This window comes from Cetorhinus maximus, chromosome 13, assembly GCF_964194155.1.
Source record: "Cetorhinus maximus chromosome 13, sCetMax3.hap1.1, whole genome shotgun sequence".
Classification (NCBI taxonomy): domain Eukaryota; kingdom Metazoa; phylum Chordata; class Chondrichthyes; order Lamniformes; family Cetorhinidae; genus Cetorhinus; species Cetorhinus maximus.
Genome location: NC_135891.1, coordinates 76,380,691 through 76,406,142, shown reverse-complemented (window position 1 = coordinate 76,406,142; position 25,452 = coordinate 76,380,691). Strand labels below are relative to the sequence as shown.

The 25,452-nt window shown below is 41.4% G+C and overlaps 1 protein-coding gene across 3 annotated transcripts in view; it reads right to left on the bottom strand.

Annotated features, from left to right (window-relative positions):
• Positions 1-25,452, bottom strand: part of slc35e1 (solute carrier family 35 member E1) — a 67,309-nt gene that overhangs the window by 1,594 nt on the left and 40,263 nt on the right. The window contains exons 2-6 of one of the 3 annotated variants that reach the window (XR_013578462.1): positions 20,319-20,389; positions 18,370-18,507; positions 12,504-12,629; positions 10,675-10,920; positions 9,761-10,132 (exon numbers count right to left, since the gene is read on the bottom strand). Coding sequence is in view for 2 of the 3 variants with exons in the window: in XM_078555594.1 (XP_078411720.1) it covers positions 9,887-10,132; positions 10,675-10,920; positions 12,504-12,629; positions 18,370-18,507; positions 20,319-20,389 (827 nt within the window). In the remaining variant the exon portion in view is untranslated. Of the gene's footprint in view, positions 1-9,224; positions 10,133-10,674; positions 10,921-12,503; positions 12,630-18,369; positions 18,508-20,318; positions 20,390-25,452 lie in introns of those variants that run through there. The other 2 variants (XM_078555594.1, XM_078555595.1) reach the window with 2 other exon arrangements.

The window sequence follows — 25,452 nt, the reverse complement described above, 5'->3', positions numbered from 1 at the left end:
AACAGTTTAATTGTTAACAATCAAAGAAAGACTTAGATTGTTTTATGGAGAGGGGGTTGCTAGATATTTACATTTGGAGACATTGACTCCTATTTCTAAGTCTACAATGAGACCCTAAGTCTTTTAGGACTCAGAAAGGTGTTATTGATAGCAGGTTGTAAACAGTTGTGCAGCAACCTGTTCCTTTGTTTCTAAGATGAAATGCAGTGGTGATCAGAATTAGCTGTTTAGCCTTGTATCCAAGTAGAAATGCTAATGTGTTTCCTTTTGTCATGGAGAAGGGGCCATTTTGACATCAGGTTACAAGCTTCCATATAAACCCAGAATATCAGAGAGGGGAGTTGCAAGTTTTGGTCCTGTGTGGGCTGTAGCCAACTGAGAGAAGAGACCCAAAGATAGAATTAGCCAGGCCTGCACCTTAAGCAGAGAAAATGCTGTCTTTATCATTCACTACGTGGAATGTGGTGGGAGCTCATGCGCAGTTTGAAGACCAAGCTAGTGAGGAGTTAAACAAGGCTGGAGGGTTTGCTTAGCTGAAACTAGAGGGCGAATCCTCAAGAAAACTCTCAAGGTGGGAGATAGTATTGGAAAACAAAAGGAATAGAAGTAAAAACCCTTGGGCGCTGCAAAACCCTTTGGACTGGTTCCAGGAGAATTGGATGTCTCCTTAAGAAACCGAGTAACATAACAAAATTGGGGTTTTTGGTTGTCAGTAAAAGTGGAAAATTCTGTTTGGTAGTTCAAAGTATAAGTTGCCTATGAAAAGAAAATAGTTGTGTTCTTTTTGTTTAGTCATATGATATAGTACGCGTTTTAAAATGTGAAATCATGTTATGTGTCCTTTTTCAGTTAATAACCAGAAGTTCGAATTTCCCTTCAAACTGTTACCAGTCGTAACAATCAGCCCAAACCTGAATGTTCAGATTTTGCTGCATCAACTTCAGGCCTTCGGCTGTAGGGACTGCTTCAGTATCCGAGGAGTTGCGACTGGTACTGAAATACAATCATCAACAAATGTCCCCAATTTTGATTTTGTGATGGAAAGAAGATAATTGATGGAACAGCTGAAGATGATTGCACCTAGGATACTACCCTGAGGAACTCCTGCAGCACTGTCATGGGGCTGAGGTGATTGACCTCCAACAACTACAACCATCTTCCTTCATGCTAGGTTTAACTCCTGAATTTGCTCCTGCTGATTCCTATTGACTTCAATTTTGTCAGGGCTCCTTGATGTCACAGTCAAACGAATACTGCCTTGATGCCAAGGGCCGAGCCTCTCACCTCACCACTGAAATTCAGCTCTTTTGTCCATGTTTGGACCAAGGTTGTAATGAGGTCTGGAGCCAAGTGGCCCTGGTGGAACTCAAACTGAGTATCAGCGAGCAGATTATTGCTAAGTAAATGCCACTTAATAGTACTGTGGATGACAGCTTCCATCATTTTGTTGATTGAGAGTAGACTGATGGATTGGATTTGTTATGCTTTTTGTGGACAAGACATACCTGTTGGAGCTGCACTCAAGAAGCTCAACACAATCCAGGACAAAGCAACTCACTTGATTGGCACCAGCTCCACCACCTTAAACATTCACTCCCGCCACCACCGATGCACAGTGGCAGCAGTGTGTACCATTTATGTTCATCAGGATTCGGCCCAGCTAGGTCAGTAGTGGTGCTATTGAGCCATTCTTGAAGATGCATTTGAAGATTCCCCCATCTACAGTACATTCTGTGCTGTTGCTACCTTCACTACGTATTCCAAGTGGTGGTCCAACATGGAGGAATAGATTCATCAGTTGAGAGAGGACAGTAGGTGGTAGGAGGTAATCAGGTTTCTTTGCCCATATTTGACTTGATGCCATAAGACTTCATGGGGTCCAGAGACAATATTGAGGATTCCTAGGGCCACTCCCTCCTGACTGTTAACCACTGTACCACCACCTCCAATACTGATGAGGGAGTCTGGGCCATTGGCTGCTGGATAGTTCTCCCAATTTTGGCACAAGTCTCAATGTTAGTGAGGATTACTTTGGGAAGAATGACTGGGCAGGGTTTGTCTTTGTCATTTACAGTGCCTTGGTTGATACCAAGTGGTCTGTCCAGTTTTATTCTTATTTGATTTTTCTGTAGCAGTTTGATACAACAGAAGGGCTTGCTGGACCATTTCAGAGGGCAGTTACTGTGGGTCTAGAGTCACATGTAGGTCAGACAGGGTAAAGATGGCAGATTTCCTTCCCTAAAGGACATTAGTGAACCAAATAATTTCATAATCATTACTGAGACTAGCTTTTTATTCCAGATTTATTGATTAATTTTAAATTCCCCCGGCTGACCTGGTTAAATCTCTGGTGCATTTGTCCAGTAACATTAACATTATGCTATCATTCCCATGTTTGATTGGTTTGTTCGTCTATGAACCAAACTTCTTTTCAATATTTGAGTGGTCAATTATTCAAAATCTTGGATGTTCCAGTAATTTTTCTGGAATACAACAGAATTAGTAAAATTACAGCACAGAGACTGGGCATTTGACCCAATCGTGGTTATGCTCCACACAAGCCTCCTCATACCTCATTTCATCTAACTGTATCCATGTAATCTTCAATACCTTTCTCCATGTATTTATTTAGCTTTGCCTTAAATGCATGCTATTCACCCCAACTACTCCTTGTTTGACATTCTAACCATTAGAAAAAAAGATAGTTTTTCATGACCACTATGTCTCAAAGCATTTTTCAGCCACTTAAGTACTTTTGGGACAGAATTTTATGTTCGGCGTGTGGGTGTGCGCCCAACATGTACAAGCGTAATATGACGCACGATGACGTCAGGATAAAGGCCTATTAAGGCCATTAATGAGCTAATGAACTTGACAAAAACAAAAATTGCTGTAAAAACTCAGCAGGTCTGACAGCATCTGTGGAGAGGAAGACAGAGTTAACGTTTCGAGTCCGTTTGACTCTGCATCTGAAGTCATATGGACTTGAAACGTTAACTCTGTCTTCCTCTCCACAGATGCTGTCAGACCTGCTGAGTTTTTCCAGCAATTCTTGTTTTTGTTTCAGATTTCCAACATCCACAGTATTTTGCTTTTAATTAACTCCAATAGTGCAGCACTCCCTCAGTACTGCACTGGAGCGTCAGCCTTGATTTTTGCTTTACATTTTTTAGGAAACCTCGTCCACGAGCCTTAATTGGCCCGCCCGCATGAAATCCCACCCACCCCCGCCCGACGAGGGAAAAATTCTGGCCTTGAAGTATAGCGACTGTTATAATGTAGGAAATGCAGCAGCTCTTTTGCATAGCATGAGCTCCAATGTGATGATGATCAATCAGTTTTTATGATATTGATTTGAGAGATAAATTTTTTGGCCAGGTCATTGAGGACAACTCCCCCACTGTTCTTTGAATAGTGCCATCCTTTTACATCCACTTGACAGGGCAGACAAGGCTTTAGTTTAACATCTCACCTGAAAAGTGGCACCTCCAATAGTGCAGCACTCCCTCAGTACTGCACTGGAGCGTCAGACTTGATTTTTGCGTTCAAAGCCTGGAGTGAGACTTGAATCCAGAACCTTGTGATTCAAGAGGTGTGTGTGCTAACACACTATGGGTAAAGAAGTTTCTCATGAATTCCCTACTGGAATTATTAATGACTGACCTATATTTATGACCCTTAGTTTTGGATTCTCCCAAAAGTGGAACCATCTTTTCTATGTCTATCCTTTCATAATTTTGAAGACCTCTATCAGGTCATCCCTCAGCTTTCTCTTTTCTGGAGAAAGAGCCCCAGTCTGTTTAGTCTTTACTGATTGTTGTAATCTCTCAATTCTGATATTCTTGTAAATAAAAGAAAAATATGTATGTAAATATCAGTGTTGTTCTATTTGAATCTAGGAATTATTTAGATTGATGCAACCAAGATCTCAGCAAGTGGAGCATTGTGCTCATTGCAGCATCCCACCCAAAGGCACTCCAATGTATCATGACACACCTTACTGCTTGCTGTAACTTTAAGTTAAACCCTAGCTATTTGTTCAAATAAGGACCCATTATTGTACTGGCTTCTCTTTTCACTTTATTAATTTAAATGTCACATTTTTTTCCCATCAACACTTGTTTTTGAAGTTAAAAATGTTCTGTAGATAGACATGATACACTAATGAGCATTGGCACACATACATTCATCTCCACTGACTTCCAACCACTGAGCTCAAGAAACAATACTGCAGTATAGGGAAACCTGCAATAATACATGGACTTGGAAACATCTATACAGAGATTTAAAAAATTATAAAATTACCTGTCACACTGTGAGCTGCATTTAAAATATGATCAGAAGGTAAATGGCTTTAAAAAAGGAATAATCTGAAAGATATCCAGTTTTAAACAGGTCCCACTGCCTATTTGTGTTCAGAGCATACAATGGTCAGAAGCTATCTTAAATAATCAGGTAGCAGCAGAGAGCAAAGATCTGCATCAGAACGAGAATTTCATTTAATCTCAGGGAATTTCCCCTTTCATCAGTTGTTAGATGGGAACAAAACAGAGAAGGTTCTCAACAGAAATAAAAACAGAAAATACTGAAAACACTCAGTAGATCTGGCAGCATCTGAGGAGAGAGAAACAGAATTAATATATCAGGTTTGTAACACTTTCTCTCCTCAGATGCTGCCAGACCTGCTGAACGTTTCCAGCACTTTCTGTTCTTATTTTAGATTTCCGGCAGCTGCATTATTTTGCTTTTGTATTAAGATTATGAACAGAAATTTCTCCAGTAAAACAACCTAGTTACAGAAAATACACACTTTTTGATTTAAAAAAAAAAGAAACCGTTAACTAAATCAAACATTTATGCGGTTGGGGTGAAGTGTTTAACACTTTGATGAATAATTGTGGTTTAAAAAGCAAACCACCAAGATAGGACACACTCCAAGAGAAATCTATTTTCAGGTCAGGAATGATTTTCTTTATGCAGTGATTTGTGTTGTTGAAGTATTGATTTTCTGTCAGGTGGTGGTGCTGCTTCATTGGGTAAATATTTTAAGATAAAAACCACACTGCTGCCAAAAAAAGGTACAAGGAGAATGTGCAAAACCACCACAAGTCTCTCTCTCAAACCCTCAGCATTGTATTTCCAGATAATTGGAAGTTAGTCCAATACTTTGAGCCTAAACCAGGTTCTAGGACCGAATTTGCTTATTATCAATGGGGAAGAAGCAAGTGATGAATTGCACAGCAACACTTCCTCCTTGATAACTGCAAAGGCTGAAAATTTCAATCTAAAAATAGATATGAGACTTGTAAGATGGGTATTATGTTTTCTGTTAATATTATTTGATAAAAAGATGAATCTTTAAGTGGGAATGAGAAAGTGAGGAAATTGCACCTCATCTTCTCTGGGTTAAAAAGCTTTCTGTAACTCTTAACTTTCACCCATGTGCCCCAAGTGCTCTGTATCTACCAATTCCCCAACCACCATCAACCTTAAGCTCTGAGTTACCAAGCTTCCAGTACCCTAACATTATCAGCAACTCCTGAAAATGTCTGGTCAGTGTCTGGTCACTTGGTGCTCTTGCTCTCTACTGATTACATAAGACTGTACAACACAATGACTTTTGAGTTCAATGAGAAAAGCAAACCCTGATTTCCTGTATCTGTGACAAGGTTTTGTTGCAGAATAGTCCATCTTACAAACATATCTCCAAGCAATAACCTCTCCAACTCTGAGCAAACAAGTTCGGTTCTATGTCCACTCCAGTGATATATAAGTACGGAATATCATTCATGGGCATTTGCATGCAACCACTGTACAACCAAAAGTAAACCCTCAGAGGTAGATTTAACCCCAATTTCTACAGTATTTACCAAAACACAAACATTAAATACATGCTATTTCAAAGCTGATCAAATAGTTTTGTGTGCGTAGGGGAGGCAGAAAACATGGAATTGTGATTGCCAAAGTTAAATCTCAGTCAGAACGTGAACACTTCAGTTGCTGTTCCACAGCTGGCAGTACAGGTAAGGTTGCTGAATTGAATGATCTAAAGCCTGCACCATCAAGATGTGTGAACAGACTTACAAATTTGGTGCACATGGCTTCTGATTGAAAATAAATACATGGTCATGATTGAAAGTTTTGAATGCCACTGTGCAGCCGTGATGACTCCTGGAGAAATGCATGGGTTAACATGTACAATGTGTGGACTTTTATTGAAAGGAAAGACTTGCATTTATATAGCCCTATTCATGATCTCGACATTCCAAAGTGCTTTACAGTCAATGAAGCACTTATAAAGTGTAGTCACTGTTGCAATATTGGAAGCATCATAGCCAATCTGTGCACAGTAAGGGTCCGCTCAGCAAAACCACTAACAAATGTTCCTGCGATGAGGAATAAGTTGCATAGTTTAAATTCACAGCAGTTCTGACAGGGCAGGGACAAAGGCAGAATTTTCACTGTACCTGCAGGAAGTTGGTTGGGAGGTGAGTTAAGAGCAGGAATCCTTACCAATAAAAACATTTCATTAAATCAGCCCCTCGAACTCTCAAAATCCTATTTAATCTTTAAATTTACAGTGAAGTTAGATCAGCAGCTGCCAGCCAGAGGAATTATAGCTCGTGGAGTGCGAAACTGGGGCAAATAGGACATTATTTCAAATGTTCTCTGCCATTTGAATTTTTGCAGCAGACATACAGGCAATGGACTTGCTCACTATAGCGATGGGAAAGGGCATCATTTAAAGATCAGTTCTTATTTTAAATGGCTGGGAGTGCTGAATGCTCAGGCTGAGAGAATGATTGAACAAGAGAGGGACATTGTTTTCCCATTTCTTTCTATTAATGACATGAAACACTCAAAGCAGGTACAGTGTGAGGCATAAACAGAATTTCCCTCAACACCTTAGGTTACACAGCAAGTCAGACCAACCATCTTCATTCACACTGTGATTTGTGAAACTTTAGGGAAGATTACTGCTTACTGGTTAGTTTTAACTAACAACTATGAGCGTGAAAAGTGTACAGATCTCTCCTATTTATAGCATTCAGAATTTTGCAATATATCAGTATGACATGCTTTAAGGAATGCATTATCAATGCACAGATGCTGCAACGATCACCAGTCACTATGAACATTAAATAAAGAAAAGGGGAAATAAACTTTTTGTAGTGAAATTTAAACCAGCTATAATTAATGTGATTCAATGTGTGAGTGAGAAACAGTCTGAGAAAAAGTATTGGGAGACAGACAGAGAGAAAGATGTGAAGTCAGAAAGAGAAAAGATATAATAGAGTGAGACACAGTGAACATGAAAGTGAGAAAGATAGCTATTCCCAACATAAAACAAATACAAAAGGCAATGAAGAAACAAGTGCAACAAGAATGTACAATGACTGAGTACGAAAACACTTCCCTTTTAACCAGTAGCATTGGTACTACCATTGATCACTTATTAATAATAGTGATGTCTCTTTTTGTTCCCCTTAGTTGAAGGGTCAGTCACAAAGGGGCATAAGTTCAAGGTGAGGGGCAGGAGGTTTAGGGGGGATGTGAGGAAAAACTTTTTTACCCAGAGGGTGGTGACAGTCTGGAATGCACTGCCTGGGAGGGTGGTGGAGGCGGGTTGCCTCACATCCTTTAAAAAGTACCTGGACGAGCACTTGGCAGGTCATAACATTCAAGGCTATGGGACAAGTGCTGGTAAATGGGATTAGGCAGGTAGGTCAGGTGTTTCTCACGCGTCGGTGCAGACTCAATGGGCCGAAGGGCTTCTTCTACACTGATTCTGTGATTGGTGCTCACTTCCAAAATGGTCAGCTACTTGGCCAACTGACATTAGTATTTGGTCATTCTGGGATTTGCAGGCTATCAGTTTCTTCCATGAAGCAATTTTAAATGTTAATTTTGTAATAACACTTAGGTGTATAGCAATTCAGAATGAACAGACTTGGGGAACATATGAAAGCATTGCATCAAGGAGTGATTCTAAAGGGAAGTGATTTTTGGGAATTCATGAACAGCACAGAACTGCCTGGAATAACAGCAGAAATACTGGAAATATACAGCGGGTTGGCCTATATCTGTGAAGAGAAACAACAGGTTCATGTTCCGAATACACCCTACATGAGAAGGTACACACCCAAAACAGCAAGTGCATCTTTCTTCTTCACAGGTGCTGAGTGACTTGCTGTGTGTTTCTAATAATTTCTGTTTTTATTTCAGTATCCAGCATTTCAAAGTTTTTTTTATTCTTTATAGGTGTTTGAAAGAGATTAAGTGCTTAGAATTGTTCCCATCCAGCAGCTTGCACACCACTCCATTTATTACTGCATGGTGGATTTCAGCTAACTTTGTAGGCTGACATCTCGCCATCTGCTCCACAAGTACGAATCTTAAATATTGCAATACTAGCGGGACTGACTGAATAAAAAGAACCTACATTTATCTAGTGCTTTGCACAAACACAGGAACTCCCAAAGCACTTTACAGTCAATTAATTGTGAAGTGTAGATATTGTTGTAATGTAGGAAACGCATCATCTGATTTGTGGGGCCTTACTGTATGCAAATAGCAATGAGATGATGACCTGGTAATCTGTTTTTGGTGACATTAGTTGAGGGATAAAAGTTGGCCAGAACACTGGGGACAACTCCCCTGTTCTTCTTTCAATAGTGCATGGGATTTTTACACCCAGTAAAATTATCGAGCCTTTGTTGAACGTCTCATTTGAAAAATTAGAACCTTTCATGTTACAGCACTCCCTCAGTACTGCATTGAAGTGTCAGCTCAGGTTCTGTGCTCAAATCTCTGGAGTGGGATCTAAACCCACAACCTTCAGAGAAAAGAGTGCTACCACTGAGCCAGTCTAATCTGGTATTGTTTGATTCAATTAAACAGAACTGTGTGGGGACATAACATGGACAGAGCACAATCAACAGCTCAGTTACCATGTCTGAATGTTAATTTTGGCTGCTCACAGAAACTTGGGAGTTGCTATCAGACGCTAAACTGGATTACTTACATGTATTGTAATCAGAATGGAATCCATCTATACTGTACGTATCATGCAGCTTATTTAAATCCAGATTAAATCTAAAGTGACCAGGGAATGTAAGATTAACAAACACAAATTGGGGTATTGAGGCATGCAGGCTGTGGAGGCACATCTCAACCAAAGTGATGAGACCTCTCACCTCCCAACACAATGGAAAACTCATGGATGCTTCAAATTTACTTTATGGTTTGGCAATAATTGGAATCATTTGATCAATACTCTTCAATTCATCAATCACAGTCAAATAATTATCTATCTACATAAAAAGAATATAGTTAACAAATAGGTAAATGCACCCCCACAAAAACAGAGGAATTGAACCATTAGACAAAGATGGCACACAGCCTTCTGAAAAGATTCGGTAACACGTGGTGCACTTAAGTGCAACTCTGTCACACGCAAAGACAAGGAGGGAGTTATATTTAATATTGGGCTAGAAGGGTTGGATTCATGGTTCCAATATCTTTAATGCACCCTTTTAAGAAGTGGGCTTCTTGTGCAGGTATTCCGATTACCTAACCACAGCCTTACTTACTCTGTGAAGTAACCACCTCATACTGATCAACGATCTCATGCCCTCTCCCCCCACCTCAAACAATTTCTGGGCAGAATGAATGTCTCTCACACACACACATACAAAACATCACACAAGGTGCAAAATGCATCTTCATGAAGTCCAAGTTACAGTGTTCTCTCCGTTACCTTAAAATAAAAAAAATATAGGGCCTCAGACCGAGACTTCTTGCTAAAATCTATTGGCTAACCGGGAGTTTCCGATTGTATGCAGAATAAGTTAAGGGTGGAAGTTGGATGGTTCTGGTCATGAGTTTATATGTCGAATCGGTTGGAAACGTAGGTCGTTCCGAGGGAGCTCTGCCGGTTGTACTGTAACTGTTCGGCCAGCAGGCCATTCCGTCCATACTGGTACTCTGTGTACTGAGGGTAGAGCACAGTCCCATTCATCTGCCCCTTTTGATCAACAGACAGTTCTTGATGCTGATTGAGAGACACAAGGTCCCCTGAGGTGACTGGGAGCAACTTTCTCTTGGCTTCTTGATTGGCATCATATTTAGCCTGTTTTAGAGAGAGAAAAGAAATGAGTGGGTATCTTTTAAAGATTAGTTTTCATTTTAAATGGCTGGGAGTGCTGAATCCTCAGGGTGAGCAATGACTGAATGAGAGAGGGGGATTGTTTTCCCATTTCTTTTTATTAATGGCATTCAGCACCCTCAAAGCAGGTACAGGGTGAGGTAGAAATAGAACTTCCCTCAACACCATAATTACAGGAATTTGCACCCCATCGAGTTCCACGATCCAAACACAACATTCTCTGCTCCATCGAGTGCCTCAATCCACACACACAGCATTCCTTGTCCTGTATGCGTAAAGACAGGAACAGGATCAGCTATGACAACCAATCACTCCCTACTCTCCTAGGGTTGAATAGGCCGCTGATGCTCACTGTCCATGTTTGCAATTAAGGATATGGCCACATATCATGGCAATGAACTAGAGGTCAACTGATCCCTGGAAATTGCACCTCAGTATAAACCATCAGCAGGAGGAAACAGTACATTAAAGCAGTCTCTCATTTAGGAAAAAGTAGGCAGACTGACCTTGTTATAGGCAAACACCCCGACAATGGCAGTCATCATCCCTATGACGTTGGTGGAAGTGACTGGGTTCCGCAGCATGATGAGCGATACTGAAATTACCATGATCCTCTTGGTGGCGTTGGCCACAGAGTAGCTGAGTGGACTGATGAGGTTCAGGATACTAAAGGCAACCATGTTCTGAGCAAAGTTACAGAAGCCACTGATGAGCAACAATATGAGTGTCCAGTACCAGTGGGAGACATCTGTCTGGAAGAGACAAACAGCAGCTCGGTGACACGGTACATCTCTGTGCAACTGTCACTACGAATCACGTGAAGATAAGCAACAGAAAGCTCGTTATTCGCTCTCCCGCCACTAACCCCACCAAAGGGTTACATTTTAAAACTTATCTTTGACCCTTCCCTTCTCCCTCTATGGCCACATGAAAACAGTGATCAAGAGAGTCCAGGAGAAATATACCTCATTAAAGAGCAAAAAGAAATTAGCCGCTAAAGACACGCTATAGATGGGTAAAGAAATAAGAGCAAAACTGAAACTAAACATAAGAAAAAGGCATACATTAAGTATACGGACAACAAAGGAGAGGATGACAAAAGGGAATACTAAAAGGTTAGGAAAGAAATCAAAGAAACAATTAGGAACGTATGGAAAGCAAATAAATCAAATTACCAAGGAATACAAAAATAGTGAAATATTCTACAGACACGTAAATAACAAAAGTGGCAAGAGGTGGGAAGTGGTGTTCCACAAGGATGGGTTCTGGGACACTGCCATTCACCATGTACATAAATTATACAGACTTGGGACTCAGAAGTACAATATCAAAATTTGAGAACACCAAATTGGGGTAAAATTAATACAGGAGAGCTGCGATATATTACGGGAAGAAATTAATAAACTTAAAGAATTGGCATTTAATTGGCAAATAAACTTCAATATATAAGTGTGCGGTGGTACATTTTACTAGGAGGAACAAGGAGGCCACACACACCATGGAAAGAAAGTTTATCAATTTGCTCGAGAAGCCGAGGGATCTGGGGTACAGATACATAAATCACAAAGTAGTGATGCAGGTTAACAAGGCCATGAACAAAGTAATATAGGCTCATTTCTAGAAGAGATGAAATTGAAAAACAGAGATATTAAATTTGTACAGAACTTTGGTTAGATCACAGTTGGAGTACTTGTCTCCATATTATAAAAAGTATATAGAGGCACTTGAGAAGGTATAAAATATATTTACTGGGATGATAATGGAAAAGTAGAACTGTAAGGTTAAACTTATCAGGAAAGCTTGAACAGATTGGGGCACTTTTCTCTTGAAAAGAGAGAAATAAGGAATGACCTGATAGAGGTCTTTAAGATTATGAGAAGATTTGACAGTGCAGATGGAGAGAAGACGTTACAACTTTTGACTAAAACAAGGAGTCACAAATAATTCATAGGAGAATTAAAGAGAAACTTGTGCTATGCTCCTGGACTAGCAATGCAGAGGCTGGGACTAATTAACCACGGCAGGTGGGGAATTTAAATTCAGTTAATTAACTAAATATATGGAATAAAGAGCTAGTATGGGTAATGGTGACCATGAAACTATCAAATTGTTGTAAAAACTCATCTGGTTCACTAAATTCCTTTAAGGAAGGAATCCTTACCCGGTCTGGCCTACATGTGACTCCAGACCCATAGCAAAATGGCTGATTTTTAACTGCTCTCTGAAATAGCCTAGTAGCAAGACACTCAGTTTAGGGATGGGCAATAAATGCTGGCCTTGCCAGTGACATCCTGTGAATGAATTAAAAAAAGTATCAATATTGATGTTCACTCACTACTGAGCTGTTTACAAAAAACGCAGAGACATCGACAAGGACCCAAGTTGGAACCATAAAGATGACAGCATAACATCCAAGGATATAGAGGAGTCGAAGGTGATGCATCCGTGTATCTCTCAGCACCTGCAGGTGGAGCAAAGGACAAAGACATGAGCAGCATGTTTCCTCTTGTGGGAGAGATTAGAACTAAGGACACAGTTTAAAAATAAGGAGGTCTCAAGACAGGGATGAGGAGAATTTTTTTCTCTTAGAGAGTTGCTAGTCTGTGGAATTCTCTTCGCCAGAAAGCAGTGGAGGCTGGGTCATTGAATTTATCCAAGGCTGAGTTAGATAGATTTGTGATCGACAAGGGAGTCGAGGGTTATGGAAGGAAGACAGGAAGATGGAGTTGAGACCACAATAAGATCAGCCATGATCTTATCGACTAGCAGAGCAGGCTCAAAGGGCTGAATGACCTACTCCTATGTTTAGCCCACATGAACCTGTGTATTATGTCGTTAGGACAGGAGGTGGATATGTTTGTTTGGAAAGAGACATTACCCACATTGAATGCACAGGTGCTATCTACACCATTTACTCTATACTCGTAATAAAATCAAGAATATACATCGTTGACAGGGCCCTCAATCGTGTCCGGCCCATCTCCCGCGCATCCACCCTCACGCCTTCTCCTCCCTCCCAGAAACATGATAGGGTCCCCCTTGTCCTCACTTATCACCCCACCAGCCTCCGCATTCAAAGGATCATCCTCCGCCATTTCCGCCAACTCCAGCACGATGCCACCACCAAACACATCTTCCCTTCACCCCCCCGGCAGCATTCCCTCCGGGACACCCTGGTCCACTCCTCCATCACCCCCTACTCCTCAATCCCCACCTATGGCACCTCCCCATGCCCACGCAGAAGATGCAACACCTGCCCCTTCACTTCCTCTCTCCTCACCGTCCAAGGGCCCAAACACTCCTTTCAAGTGAAGCAGCATTTCACCTGCATTTCTCCTAACTTAGTCTACTGCATTCGTTGCTCCCAATGCGGTCTCCTCTACATTGGAGAGACCAAACGCAAACTGGGCGACCGCTTTGCAGAACACCTGCGGTCTGTCCGCAAGAAAGACCCAAACCTCCCTGTCGCTTGCCATTTTAACACTCCACCCTGCTCTCTTGCCCACATGTCTGTCCTTGGCTTGCTGCATTGTTCCAGTGAAGCCCAACGCAAACTGGAGGAACAGCACCTCATCTTCCGACTAGGCACTTTACAGCCTTCCGGGCTGAATATTGAATTCAACAACTTTAGATCTTAAACTCCCCCTCCCCCCATCCCCACCCCATTTCCTCCCCCTCCCTTTTGTTTTTTTTTCAATAATTTATATAGATTTTTCTTTTCCCACCTATTTCCATTATTTTTAAATCTACAACTAATACTTTGTCAGTCTTTCCACCCCACCCCCACTAGAGCTGTACCTTGAGTGTCCTGCCATCCATTCTTAATTAGCACTTTTCTTAGATAATATCACCACCTTCAACACTTCTTTGATCCTTTTGTCTGTGACATCTTTTGATTATCTGCTCCTATCACTGCTTGCTTGTCCCTACAACCACCCAACCCTCAACTTCTCTGCCCCCGCCCCCCACCTTAAACCAGCTTATATTTCACCCCTCTCCTAACTATACTTCAGTTCTGTTGAAGGGTCATGTGGACTCGAAACGTCGACTCTTTTCTTCTCCACCGATGCTGCCAGACCTGCTGAGTTTTTCCAGGTAATTCTGTTTTTGTTCAAGAATATACATGTTTGACCAAATTTAGCAGTTTTGATGTGTACTGAAGCAATACTGAATCTGTCCTGATGATTCATATGAAATTAGGAATGAGGTCCTAACAGTGGCATGTATTCAATTTACTCCCACCATGCACCATCTGTAAACTTAAGCTCATCTAAAAATCCTGGCATCTTAACTCACACCAAGTTTCACTCACCCAGCACCCCAGCTCCTGGTATGGCAATGTTTTGATTTTAAAGTTCTCATCTTTGTTTACCAATCCATCTATGGCCTCGCTCCTTCCTATCGCTAATCTTTGCTGTTTTGTCCTGATAACCTCCACCAGCCCTATAACCAATTTATTGAAGTTCTTTGAAGGAGTAACATGCGCTGTGGTTAAAGGGGAGCCTGTAGACGTACTGTACTTGGATTTCCAGAAGGCATTTGATAAGGTGCCACATCAAAGGTTATTGTGGAAAATAAAAGCTCATGGTGTAGGGGGTAATGTATTAGCATGGATAGAGGATTGGCTGGCAGAAAACAGCGAGTATGCATAAATGGGTCTTTTTTTTTTATTGGCAGCATGCGACGTGTGGAGTTCCGCAGTGGTCTGTGCTGGGGTCTCAACTTCTTACAATTTATATCAATGACTTAGATGAGGGAGCGAAGGTATGGTAGCTAAATTTGCAGATGACACAAAGATGGATAGGAAAGTGTGCTGTAAAGATGACATAAGGAGAGTGCAGACAGATATAGATAGGTTGAGTGAGTCGGAAAAAATCTGGCAGATGGAGTATAATGTGGGAAAATGTGAAGTTGTTCACTTTAGCAGGAAGAATAAAAATAAGAGCATTACTTAAATGTAGAATAGCTGCAGAATTCCGAGTCACAAAAAGTTAGTTTGCAGGTATAGTAAGTAATTAAGGAGACTAATGGAATGCTACCCTTTATTAAGAGAGGAATTGAACATAAAAGTAAGGATGTTATGCTTCAGTTATACAGGGCATTGGTGAGACCACATCTCGAACACAGAGTGCAGTTTTGGTCTCCTTATTTAAGGAAGAACGTAAATGCTTTGAAGATGGTTCAGAGGAGGTTTACTAGGTTGACCTGGAATGAGCGGGTTGTCTTATGAGAAAAGGCTAGACTGACTAGACTTATTTCTACTGGAGTTTAGAAGAGTGAGGGATGACTTGATTGAAGTATATAAGATCCTGAACGGTCTCAACAAGAATGGTGCTGGGTGAAACTTGGACTGAGTCAGGATGCTAGGATTTTTGGATGAGCTCAAGTTTAGAGAAGGTGCACGGTGGGAATAAATTGAGTACATGTCAGAGTTAGGTCCTCGTTCCTAATTTCATACAAAACATCTGGACAGATTCTTGATCTATGATAAATAGCATCTTGTTGAAGATGCATCAGCATAAAATTATGGCCTGGTCTATCTGGATGTGGAAAGGATGTTTCCTCTTGTGGGCGAGTCCAGAATTAGGGGGCACTGTTTTAAAATTAGGGGTTGTCCTTTTAGGACAGAGATGGGGAGAAATCTTTTTCTCTCAGAGGGTTGCATGACTTTGGAATTCTCTACCTCAGAAGGTGGTGGAGGCAGGATTATTGAATATTTTTAAGAGATAGATAGATTCTTGTTAGGCAAGGGAATCTAAGATTCTTATTAGGCAAGGGGATCAAAGGTTATCGGGGGTAGATGGGAATGTGGAATTTGAAAAACAAACAGATCAGCCATGATCTCATTGAATGGCAGAGCTGGCTCGAGGGGCCAAATGGCCTACTGCACTTATTTCTTATGTTTGTATTACCCTCCTCGATCTCTGTGCTCTTCTAATTCTGGCTCTTGCACATCCCCAATTTTTGTTATCCCGCCATTGGTGGCTGTGCCATCAACTGCACAAGCCCTAATCTTTACAATTCTTTCCCTATACCCTCTGGACCTCTCTACTTCACTCTTTCCCTTTAAAACACTCCTGAAAATGTACTTCTTTGACCAAGCGTTTAATATCTTATGTATCACTGTTCCAAATTTTGATCAATAAGCTCATGTGTAGCATCTTGGGATACTTTTACAATGCTGTAGGTGCTATGTGAATGCAAGGTGTTGTTAAGTTAGAGGACCTATCTAACTGCACCATGTATTCAATGTTAAGAAGCACTGTGTAGGTAGAGGGGCAATAGACAACAAAGGCATAATTCTGCAATGGGTGCATCTTTTATGAAATACTCTGATATCCCATTCCAAAAAGATGCCACCTATGAACAACAAGATAAAGATAGGTCAGAAAGATTCAATGCAGAGAGAATTGTGTATAATAGTCATGTATCCTGTTTGAGAGATGTTCTAGAGCAGTATTTGGGGGATTTAAATGTTATAAGAAAACAGGAGCAAAGTTCTGTGCTGCTCTTCAACAATGCTATGGTCAATGCCCTCTGAATTTCCCCTTGGTTTCAGATACAGGTCACTTACACACTTCAATAACATCTTGCATTTACATAAGTCATACGGACTCAAAACGTTAACTGTGTTCCTCTCCGCAGATGCTGCCAGACCTGCTGAGTTTTTCCAGGTATTTTTATTTTTGTTTTCCATTTATATAACATGGTAAAACAGATCCTAGCGCTTCTCAAGGAGCTTTATTAAACAAAATTTGACACTGAATCACATTAAGCAGATATCAGGACAGGTTTTAAGGCATATCTTAAAGGAAGAAAGAGAGGTTAAGGGAGGAAATTCCAAAACTTAGGGCCTAGTCAGTTGGAGACACTGCCACCAATTGTGCAGTGATGAAAATCAAGAACATTTAAGAGGCCAGAATTAGAGCAGAGCCAAGATATGAGGGTTGCAGGAGACTGCAGAGATAGGGACGGGCAAGAACATGGAGAGATTTGAAAACCAGGATACGACTTTTTAAACCGAGGCTTTGCTGGAAGAGAACCAATGTAGGTAAGCGAGCATTGGTAGGGGTTTAGGAATACTCAACTTAAGGACTGCTGGTCAGGCTGCATGCTGCCCATGTTTTCCTGACCAAGGTAGCCTGACTTTGCAAATGTAAAGACCCTAAAAGTCTGTTTCAGGCACAGGCTCTGGAAGCTTCTTTTTCTGCCTTCACTAATATGGCAGGCAGCATAACCCCCCTACCATAATTGGATGCTCAGGCGCCTATTTGGCACCAAAATAAACAAGTGTGGTATCATCAAATTTGTAGGTCTCCATCTCATGCTGTAACTTTTTCCCAGATCCTCACCTCACCTCCCTCTTTGAACTTTTTAATCCAAGCTGTCACTGAATCGCTATTATATTCCATCCCATTTTGTTCATCTCTGGTGGTTTTGCATATTTTCAATGAAAAAACAGCACATTTTGATATTTGGAAGAATGTTCAACCAACTGTGCTTGAGGGGAGAGAGCTCATCAATAGAAGGGCAATTGTCTACTCATTTAGCTAGAAACTGCTGGTTTGAGGGAGGAGTATATCCAACTGAGTATTTTGCTTACAAGAAGATGTAATTTCAACTTGCACCTTGCTTCCTCATTCAGCTTTGACTGGTGAGGCCAACAATCTCTGGGCTCATTTCCCATTTCAGCAAATGTCCCACCCAAAAAATGATGCAACTTCTTCCGGCAGTGCAACCACATCATAGTCAACAAAGCCTAGAATGACAGGTTGTAAAGCAAACGCAGAACAGTCAAAACAGCAGAATGCAGACAGTGCAACGACCATTGCTCAACTGTGCAACATTCAGTCGCCACTTTCCCTCTCCACCCCATCCCACCAAATGCCTTAAAAATCACATCTGTGCTGTTATAAGGATGATAAGTGAAGTGAGGGCCAGCCAGTCCCTGGCAAGAACACCGAGTGGGTTGTGCACAGCTTCACATTTACCTCACAGTTCAGAGTGATGCATGCTGCCAGAGACCTGGGAGCAGCTCAGTCCTTTGATCCTTGGGTATGAATTGTGAAGGAAGAAAATGTAAATGCAGAAAGCAGGAAATTCTCTCTAAAATCATAAATTGGCCAATGCACCTTCCAAAGTGTCTCCATCATTTTATCTGGACAAATTCTAAGACCTGAATTTCAGAGCCACCTCTTTACCTTCTTGGAGAAGATGTTCTGAAGGGAGAAGCAGAGGGTGGCAGCAAGTGCACTAATGAGACCCCAAACATCGAAGGAGAGTTCAGTCACCGTCGCCAAGAAGACTCCAGATATTATAGGGATCAATGACATGTAGACCTGCCAGGAAGGAAATTCAACAGTTAGGACATGTTGGAAAGTTCTACCTAAATACACCAAAATCCTGGTAAAAGTCAGTTTTTAATGGAGATTAATTTTTGGGCCAATGAGTTTTGGGTCAACTAATCTCTGTGCGATGACCTCGGACATGGAAGCAGTACAGTCAAGACATTTTTGATTTCTTTAAAACATCTGTGGAATCTGCAATTGGTTTTAAGAATGTTTGAAAAGTAATTTTAAGAACTTGCATCAATTGTAAAGGGATCAATTGCAATTTTCTTGATTATGAAATATTGGTCCATGTGACCTGGTGACCCTTGACCAGGAAGCAGTATCAAAGAAAGTTAATACATGAAAGCTGTGTGGCTGGCAGGCACAAAGGACAGCTGCAGCAGAGGGGAGAACAGAGAAAGCATATTTACAAAGAACTGTGCGTGTGTAATACAGTTAAACAGGATAGAAAGCCGAAGACAGGGAGAGCAGGGACTGTGAATTGGACAACTTTACTGCTGCTGCTTCAGTTTTGCCAGAGATGACTAGATCGTTTAACAGGGTTTATTAGAGAGTTCAGATAAAAAAGTCTCTGGGGAATTTGTGCCATCAAGACCATCATGGACCTAGCTAAGAAGGTTCTGTGGGAGTGTGCCGTTTTGGTGACAACCATCTCAAGGTACCTCGGACAAAATATGGCTGCTGGTGAATGCGACTCAAGAGCTAAATCAATTGAGTGAGTAAGTGAGAGTTCCTACCAAAACCTAAGTTAGAGAATGTGGTGCGACATTTCTGCAGGGAGTGAGCGGGTGCTTGTGTAAGACGTACCTTTGTTGTATCAACCATTTAAAGTGAAACTTACCTTTTTATCTGAAGTAACTTGCCTGTTAATTCATGTTCAATTTACATCGATTCTGATTCATATTAAAGTAAAAATTAAGAAAAATGAAATCTCATTGGTAATTTCTTCATTTGGGAGTCATTTGGTAACTTTGGTTATCTTGGTTTATAGTTTCCCCACCGGGATCATAACAGTTGATTTAACTCAAATACTGAAAGAGCAGAATAGACTCAAGGCACCATAGAAAACATAAATGCCCCCTCTGCTTACAACTTGCTCTTCTGCAACATAATCCAAGGCACTATTCCTTATTTTGTACCCTACTTCTCTTTATAAACATTCTTTATGGATTCAAGTCTTAAAGAGTAAGTTGACCCCAATTGTCAAAATGACTAGGTCATAACTGTTTAGAGTGAATAAAATGATTGCTTCTTGTGACACCTTTCATTTATTGAAGCAGTGACTGTTTCCCAGAGGTACTTGTACCAAAGTCAGTCAATCACCTGGGAGCTGTACAAGTTTGCTTTGTGTAGGCTGTAGGCATCTCTACAGAATGGGCAAATGATACAGTTAGAATCACTGGGACTGCTCTTGGGCTACTCAGGATATTGTGGTACAGGACACCTTTCTTCCTCTAACAGATATATGTCTGAACCAGTCACACTGGTGGCACCAGCAGAGATGGAGAGCTCAACTGCCCTTCTCACTGAGAGCAGCACAGATTTTAGAAGGGTGGAGGAAACAACTTGTGTGCAAATTTCCACATAATTACTAGAAAAAAATTCGTAGAACAAAATCCTCAAATGGATCAAGAATTTGTATTTAGAATATATTTTACAATTGAAAGCAAGATATCAAAATTACTTATCCTAAGTTATAGCCAGCTGTCTGGAAGTGAGTTGGAAAAAATAAATTCCTAGCATGTAGTTTGCGATAAAACAAATACTCACCAGTTCTTATGAATCTCAGACCCACTTACCTTCGTAGTTTGCTTCTCCTTCATGATGATACGGGATAGAAGCACCACCCAAATAGGCATGGTGGCCTTGACTAAGGAGAGAAACAAAGGGAGGGGAGGGGAATTAGAATCAGCTCAATTCAAACCTACCATTCATCTGACCAACTGTATGGAGGTCAGGTTCATTAGGGCAACCTTTATCACAGTGCAATGGTTTATCCACATCCTGCGTATCTGGTGCCAGTCTTTCATCATGCCAATACACACACACAAACCAATGAGTCAACAAGTTAATATATTTCACACACACCAAAGCATCTCAGCTTTTAGGAGGCAGATGGATTTGCATAACTGGATGAAACAAAAGGTCAGTGAGTGGCTGAGCTAACAAGAATCACATATCCTAATGGCTACATGTGAAATGATGTTGGTAGGGATTTAGAATAAATCATCAGCTGTGGCTCAGTGGCAGTTACCCTCACCTGAGTCAGGAGGTTGAACATTCATGTCCAATTCTAGAGACTTGAGCACAAAATTCAAAGAGACTAAGGCTGCAGAAAAGCAAAAGTCTGATTGGGAAAAATATTCTATAGAATCGCTCTCTGTGGATAGCTTTATGCTGTTACAAGGCTTTCACCCTTCAAGTTGCTGCCTGGTTTACTAGCCAGCCAATTACGCTTGGAGACCAGAGTTTAAAATTCAGTCCAGACTGATGGAATAACCCCTCTTGTTGCATTGCGTAAGAGTCTGACATGAAATGAGTTTAGCCAATCTTAATCTTGTTCCTAAAACAGGAAATGCTGGAGACATAGCAATTCAGGCAGCATCTGCCTAAGAAGCTGATTCGTGTTTTGTCAACAGATTCCACCTGACATGGATTTAAGGGGAAGATTGAGGCTGATTAACTTGACTGAAATTTTTTGAGGAGGTAGCAAGGTGGGATGATGAGGGTAGCACGTTTGATGCAGCCTACATGGATTGTAGGAAGGCTTTTGATAAGGTCCTACATGGCATGCTGATTATAAAAGTAAAAATCTATGGAATTCAAGTCAAAGTAGCAAGCTGGATCCAAAATGGGCTCAGTGGCAGGAAACAAAAGGTAATGGTTGATGTGTGTTTTTGTGACTGGAAGCCTGTTTCCAGTAGGGCTCAGTACTGGGTCCCTTTTATTGCGGTATACATCAGTGAAAGGTCTAGATAGGTTGGATAGAAAGGATCTATTTCCCTTGTAGACAAGTCATAACCAGGGGGCAGAGATTTATAGTAACTGTAGAAGGATTAGACGGAAACTGAGGAGAAATATTTTCATCCAGAGGGTGATGGGGGTCTGGAACTCAACGCTTAAAGAAATGGTTTATGTGGAAACCATCATATTTAGAAAGCAGAAAATGCTGGAAAAATTCAACAAGTCTGGCAGCATCTGTGGAGAGAGAGAGTTAAAGTTTTGAGTCTAATATGACTGGAGCAAAATAGGTGGTCAGGGATAGGTTGGAAGTTAGGAGAGATTAAATGACAAAGATGTCATGGAACACAAGGAGTGCTAATGATAGTATTAAAGACTAAAGCAGGTGTTAATAATGGAATAAAAGTCAGCACTGTCCGAAAGCAAAATAGCAGCATGTGTTAATAGCAGAAAAAGAGTCAGCACTGTCTGAAAGCACTCAAGCACTTCTTGCTCTAATGCTCACATTTCTTTCCTTGGCCTGCTACAATGTTCCAGTGAAGCCCCATTGTTATGGTCGATGCAATTGGTAAAGCGGAGTTATTTAAAATTCCCAGAGAGAAACTTTAAACAACTGTCATAACCTAAAATTTTAAGTGTTATGTTTGAGATACGACTCTAAATTCAGGAACCAGACCACAATTCTTGAGGCTTTACATTAAACTAATTGTAACATTTTATTAATTTACACAGGTTAAAAATATATATGCACATGGCTACAAATTACTATCATAACTTTTAACAAATTCCCAAAATAATCTCCATTAAGGCAACAGCAACCCATAGACTTAACCAGGCACCAGACAAAGCATTTTCACCTTATGAATTCAGAATGAGGTTCCTTTCACTGTGGAGCCAGTTGGAGGCTTGCAGCTGCCTTTTGATCATTCATTGCCTCTGCCTGCATGCCCGAAAACTACTGAAGTTATACCTACCACCACTGTTTGAATTCAAATTCTCATTGTCTCACCAGTCTCTTTGAACTTTACCTTTTAACAATGAAACCCCATTCATTGTACCAATTTTATTAGTAATATAAACACATTGCTTGGTAGCTGATTATGAGGCTTTGGTGTGCACTAGTAGAGTTAGTGATTAAAACAGAGTCCATGGGCTTGACAGGGTAGATGCTGAGAGGATGTTAGAAAGATGTCAATTTTCACCCCACTTCTTGAATGCTCTATTCAAAAAATGCATATCTCTTACATATCAAAATTAGTACATATCAAGCAATCCAATTAAGATATACCCACAGATTAAACCTCTATATTAAAAGAAAAATATTTTCCAAAATATTATATGCATTAATAGCTTCACGACATCCACGCAAGCTGGAGGAACAGCACTCATCTTTCGATTAGGCACCTTACAGCCTTCTGGAATCAACATTGAGTTCAACAACTTCAGACCATGAACTCTGTCCACCATTTTGATTTCCCCCACCTCCCCAACCATGGCAGTCTGTATCTTGTTCTCAAGTTTTGCTTTCAGACAGTGCTGATCTTTATTCCGCTATTAACACCTGCTTTAGTCTTTAGACCCTTTGTCTTGTATTCCATGCCATCTTTTGTCATTTAATCTCCACCAAGTAGGAATAAAGCTCCCTTTACAATTAAAAAATTCTTGAGCTGCCATGTAGGCAATATGCTGACTGGGTACCGACTGTAAACTCTTTAAAGAGGATAAATAGAACAAGAAATGTGTTAATCGATAACTTTGCATTCACACTGGCTCTCCACAAGCGAACAGGATAACAGGTCTTGAATAAAAGGCATCATGACACCAAAGAATGTACTTTACAGATCAACTCCAAACACTGGTTTTTATGTAATACAAATGTTAGTGGATAACCTTTATAATTATCGACACAATGGAAATGAAAACAATTAAAAGTCATGAGACAAACATGCAAATCTATAATTTTGCAGTAGAATTGTTTGGAGCTGTTTACAGAGTTCAGAGAATATTTCAATTTCTTTGCTATTAGATGCATGACCAGCCTAACTTAAAGTAGAACTACTAGGCATTTCTAAAAGGAGGAACAAGATCATTAATCAGCTGCTTGAAATATGCACGGTGGAAATATGGAAAACACACTTGGGAATTACACTCACAAAACCACTGCTGTAGTGAACTTGCAGATATTACTGACACACTTTGGTTTGATGTCCCCTATGCTTACACCATTCCAGCTCTAATCCCTCCAATAGTCAATGAACAAAGTTTCAGGATAGAAAGCAAGAGACTTTTTTTGTTTGGAGGCTTGTGAGGCTTTGCTATGCACTATTAGAGTTAGTGATTAAAACAGAGTCCATGGGCTTGACTGGGTAGATGCGAGAGGGGAATCTAGAACTAGGGGGGCAGAGTTTCAAAATATTATTATTTGAGAAGGTGGTGGTGAGCTGCCTTCTTGAGCTGCAGCAGTCCATGTGGTATAGGTATACTCACAGTGCTGTTAGGAAGGGGGTTCCAGGATTTTGACCCAGTGACAGTGAAGGAATGGCGATATATTTCCAAGTCAGGATGGTGAGTGACTTGGAGGGGAACTTCCAGGTGGTGGTGTTCCCATCTATCTGCTGCCCTTGTCTTTTTAGGTGGTGGTGGTCATGGGTTTGAAAGGTGCTGTCTAAGGAGCCTTGGTGAATTCCTGCAGTGCATCTTGTAGATGGTACACACTGCTGCTACTGTGCGTCGGTGGAGGGAATGGATTTTGTGGATGTGGTGCCAATCAATTGGACTGCTTTGTCCTGGGCGGTGTCCAGCTTCTTCAGTATTGTCGGAGCTGCACTCATCCAGGCAAGTGGGGAGTATTCCATCACATACCTGATTTGTACCCTGTAGATGGTGGACAGGCTTTGGCGAGTCAGGAGGTGAGTTACTCGTCGCACGATTCCTAGCCTCTGAGCTGCTCTCGTAGCCACAGTATTTATCTGGCTAGTCCAGTTCAGTTTCTGGTCAATGGTAACCCCCAGGGTGTTGATAGTGGGGGATTCAGTGATGGTAATGCCATTGAACATCAAGGGATGATGGTTGGATTCTCTCTTGTCGGAGATGGTCATTGCCTGTTACAGACTGTGTTCGAGTATAATTCTGCTGCTGCTGATGGCCCACAGCGCTTCCAAATGCCCAGTCTTGAGTTGCTAGATCCGTTTAGCAAGGAGGTAGTGCCACGTAGCACGATGGAGGGTATCCTCAATGCGAAGGCGGGACTTCGTCTCCACAATGACTGTGCAGTGGTCACTCCTACCGACACTGTCATGGACAGATGCATCTGCGGCAGGCAGGTTGGTGAGGATGAGGTCAAGTATGTTTTTCCCTCTTGTTGGTTCCCTCATCACCTGCCGCAGACCCAGTCTAGCAGCTATGTCATTTAGGACTTGGCCAGTAGTGGTGCTACCGAGCCACTCTTGGCGATGGACATTCTGCACCTTTGGCACCCTCAGTGCTTCCTCCAAGTGCTGTTCAACATGGAGGAGCATGGATTGATCAGCTGAGGGAGGGCGGTACGTGGTTTCAGCAGGAGGTTTCCTTGCCCACGTTTGACCTGATGCCATGAGACTTCATGGGGTCCGGAGTCGATGTTGAGGTATCCCAGGGCAACTTCCTCCTGATTGTATACCACTGTGCCACCACTTCTGCTGGGTTTGTCCTGCCGGTGGGATAGGAGATACCCAGGGGTGGTGATGGTGGAGTCTGGGACATTATCTGCAATGTATGATTCCGTGAGGATGACTATATCAGGCCATTGCTTGACTAGTCTGTGAGGCAGCTCTCCTGATTTTGGCACGAGACCCCAGGTGTTAGCAAGGAAGACTTTGCAGGGTTAACAGGGCTGCAATTGTTGCTGGTGCTTAGGTCGATGCCGGGTGGTCCGTCCAGTTTCATTCCTTTTTTGTTACAACCGAGTGGCTTGCTACGCCATTTAAGAGTCAA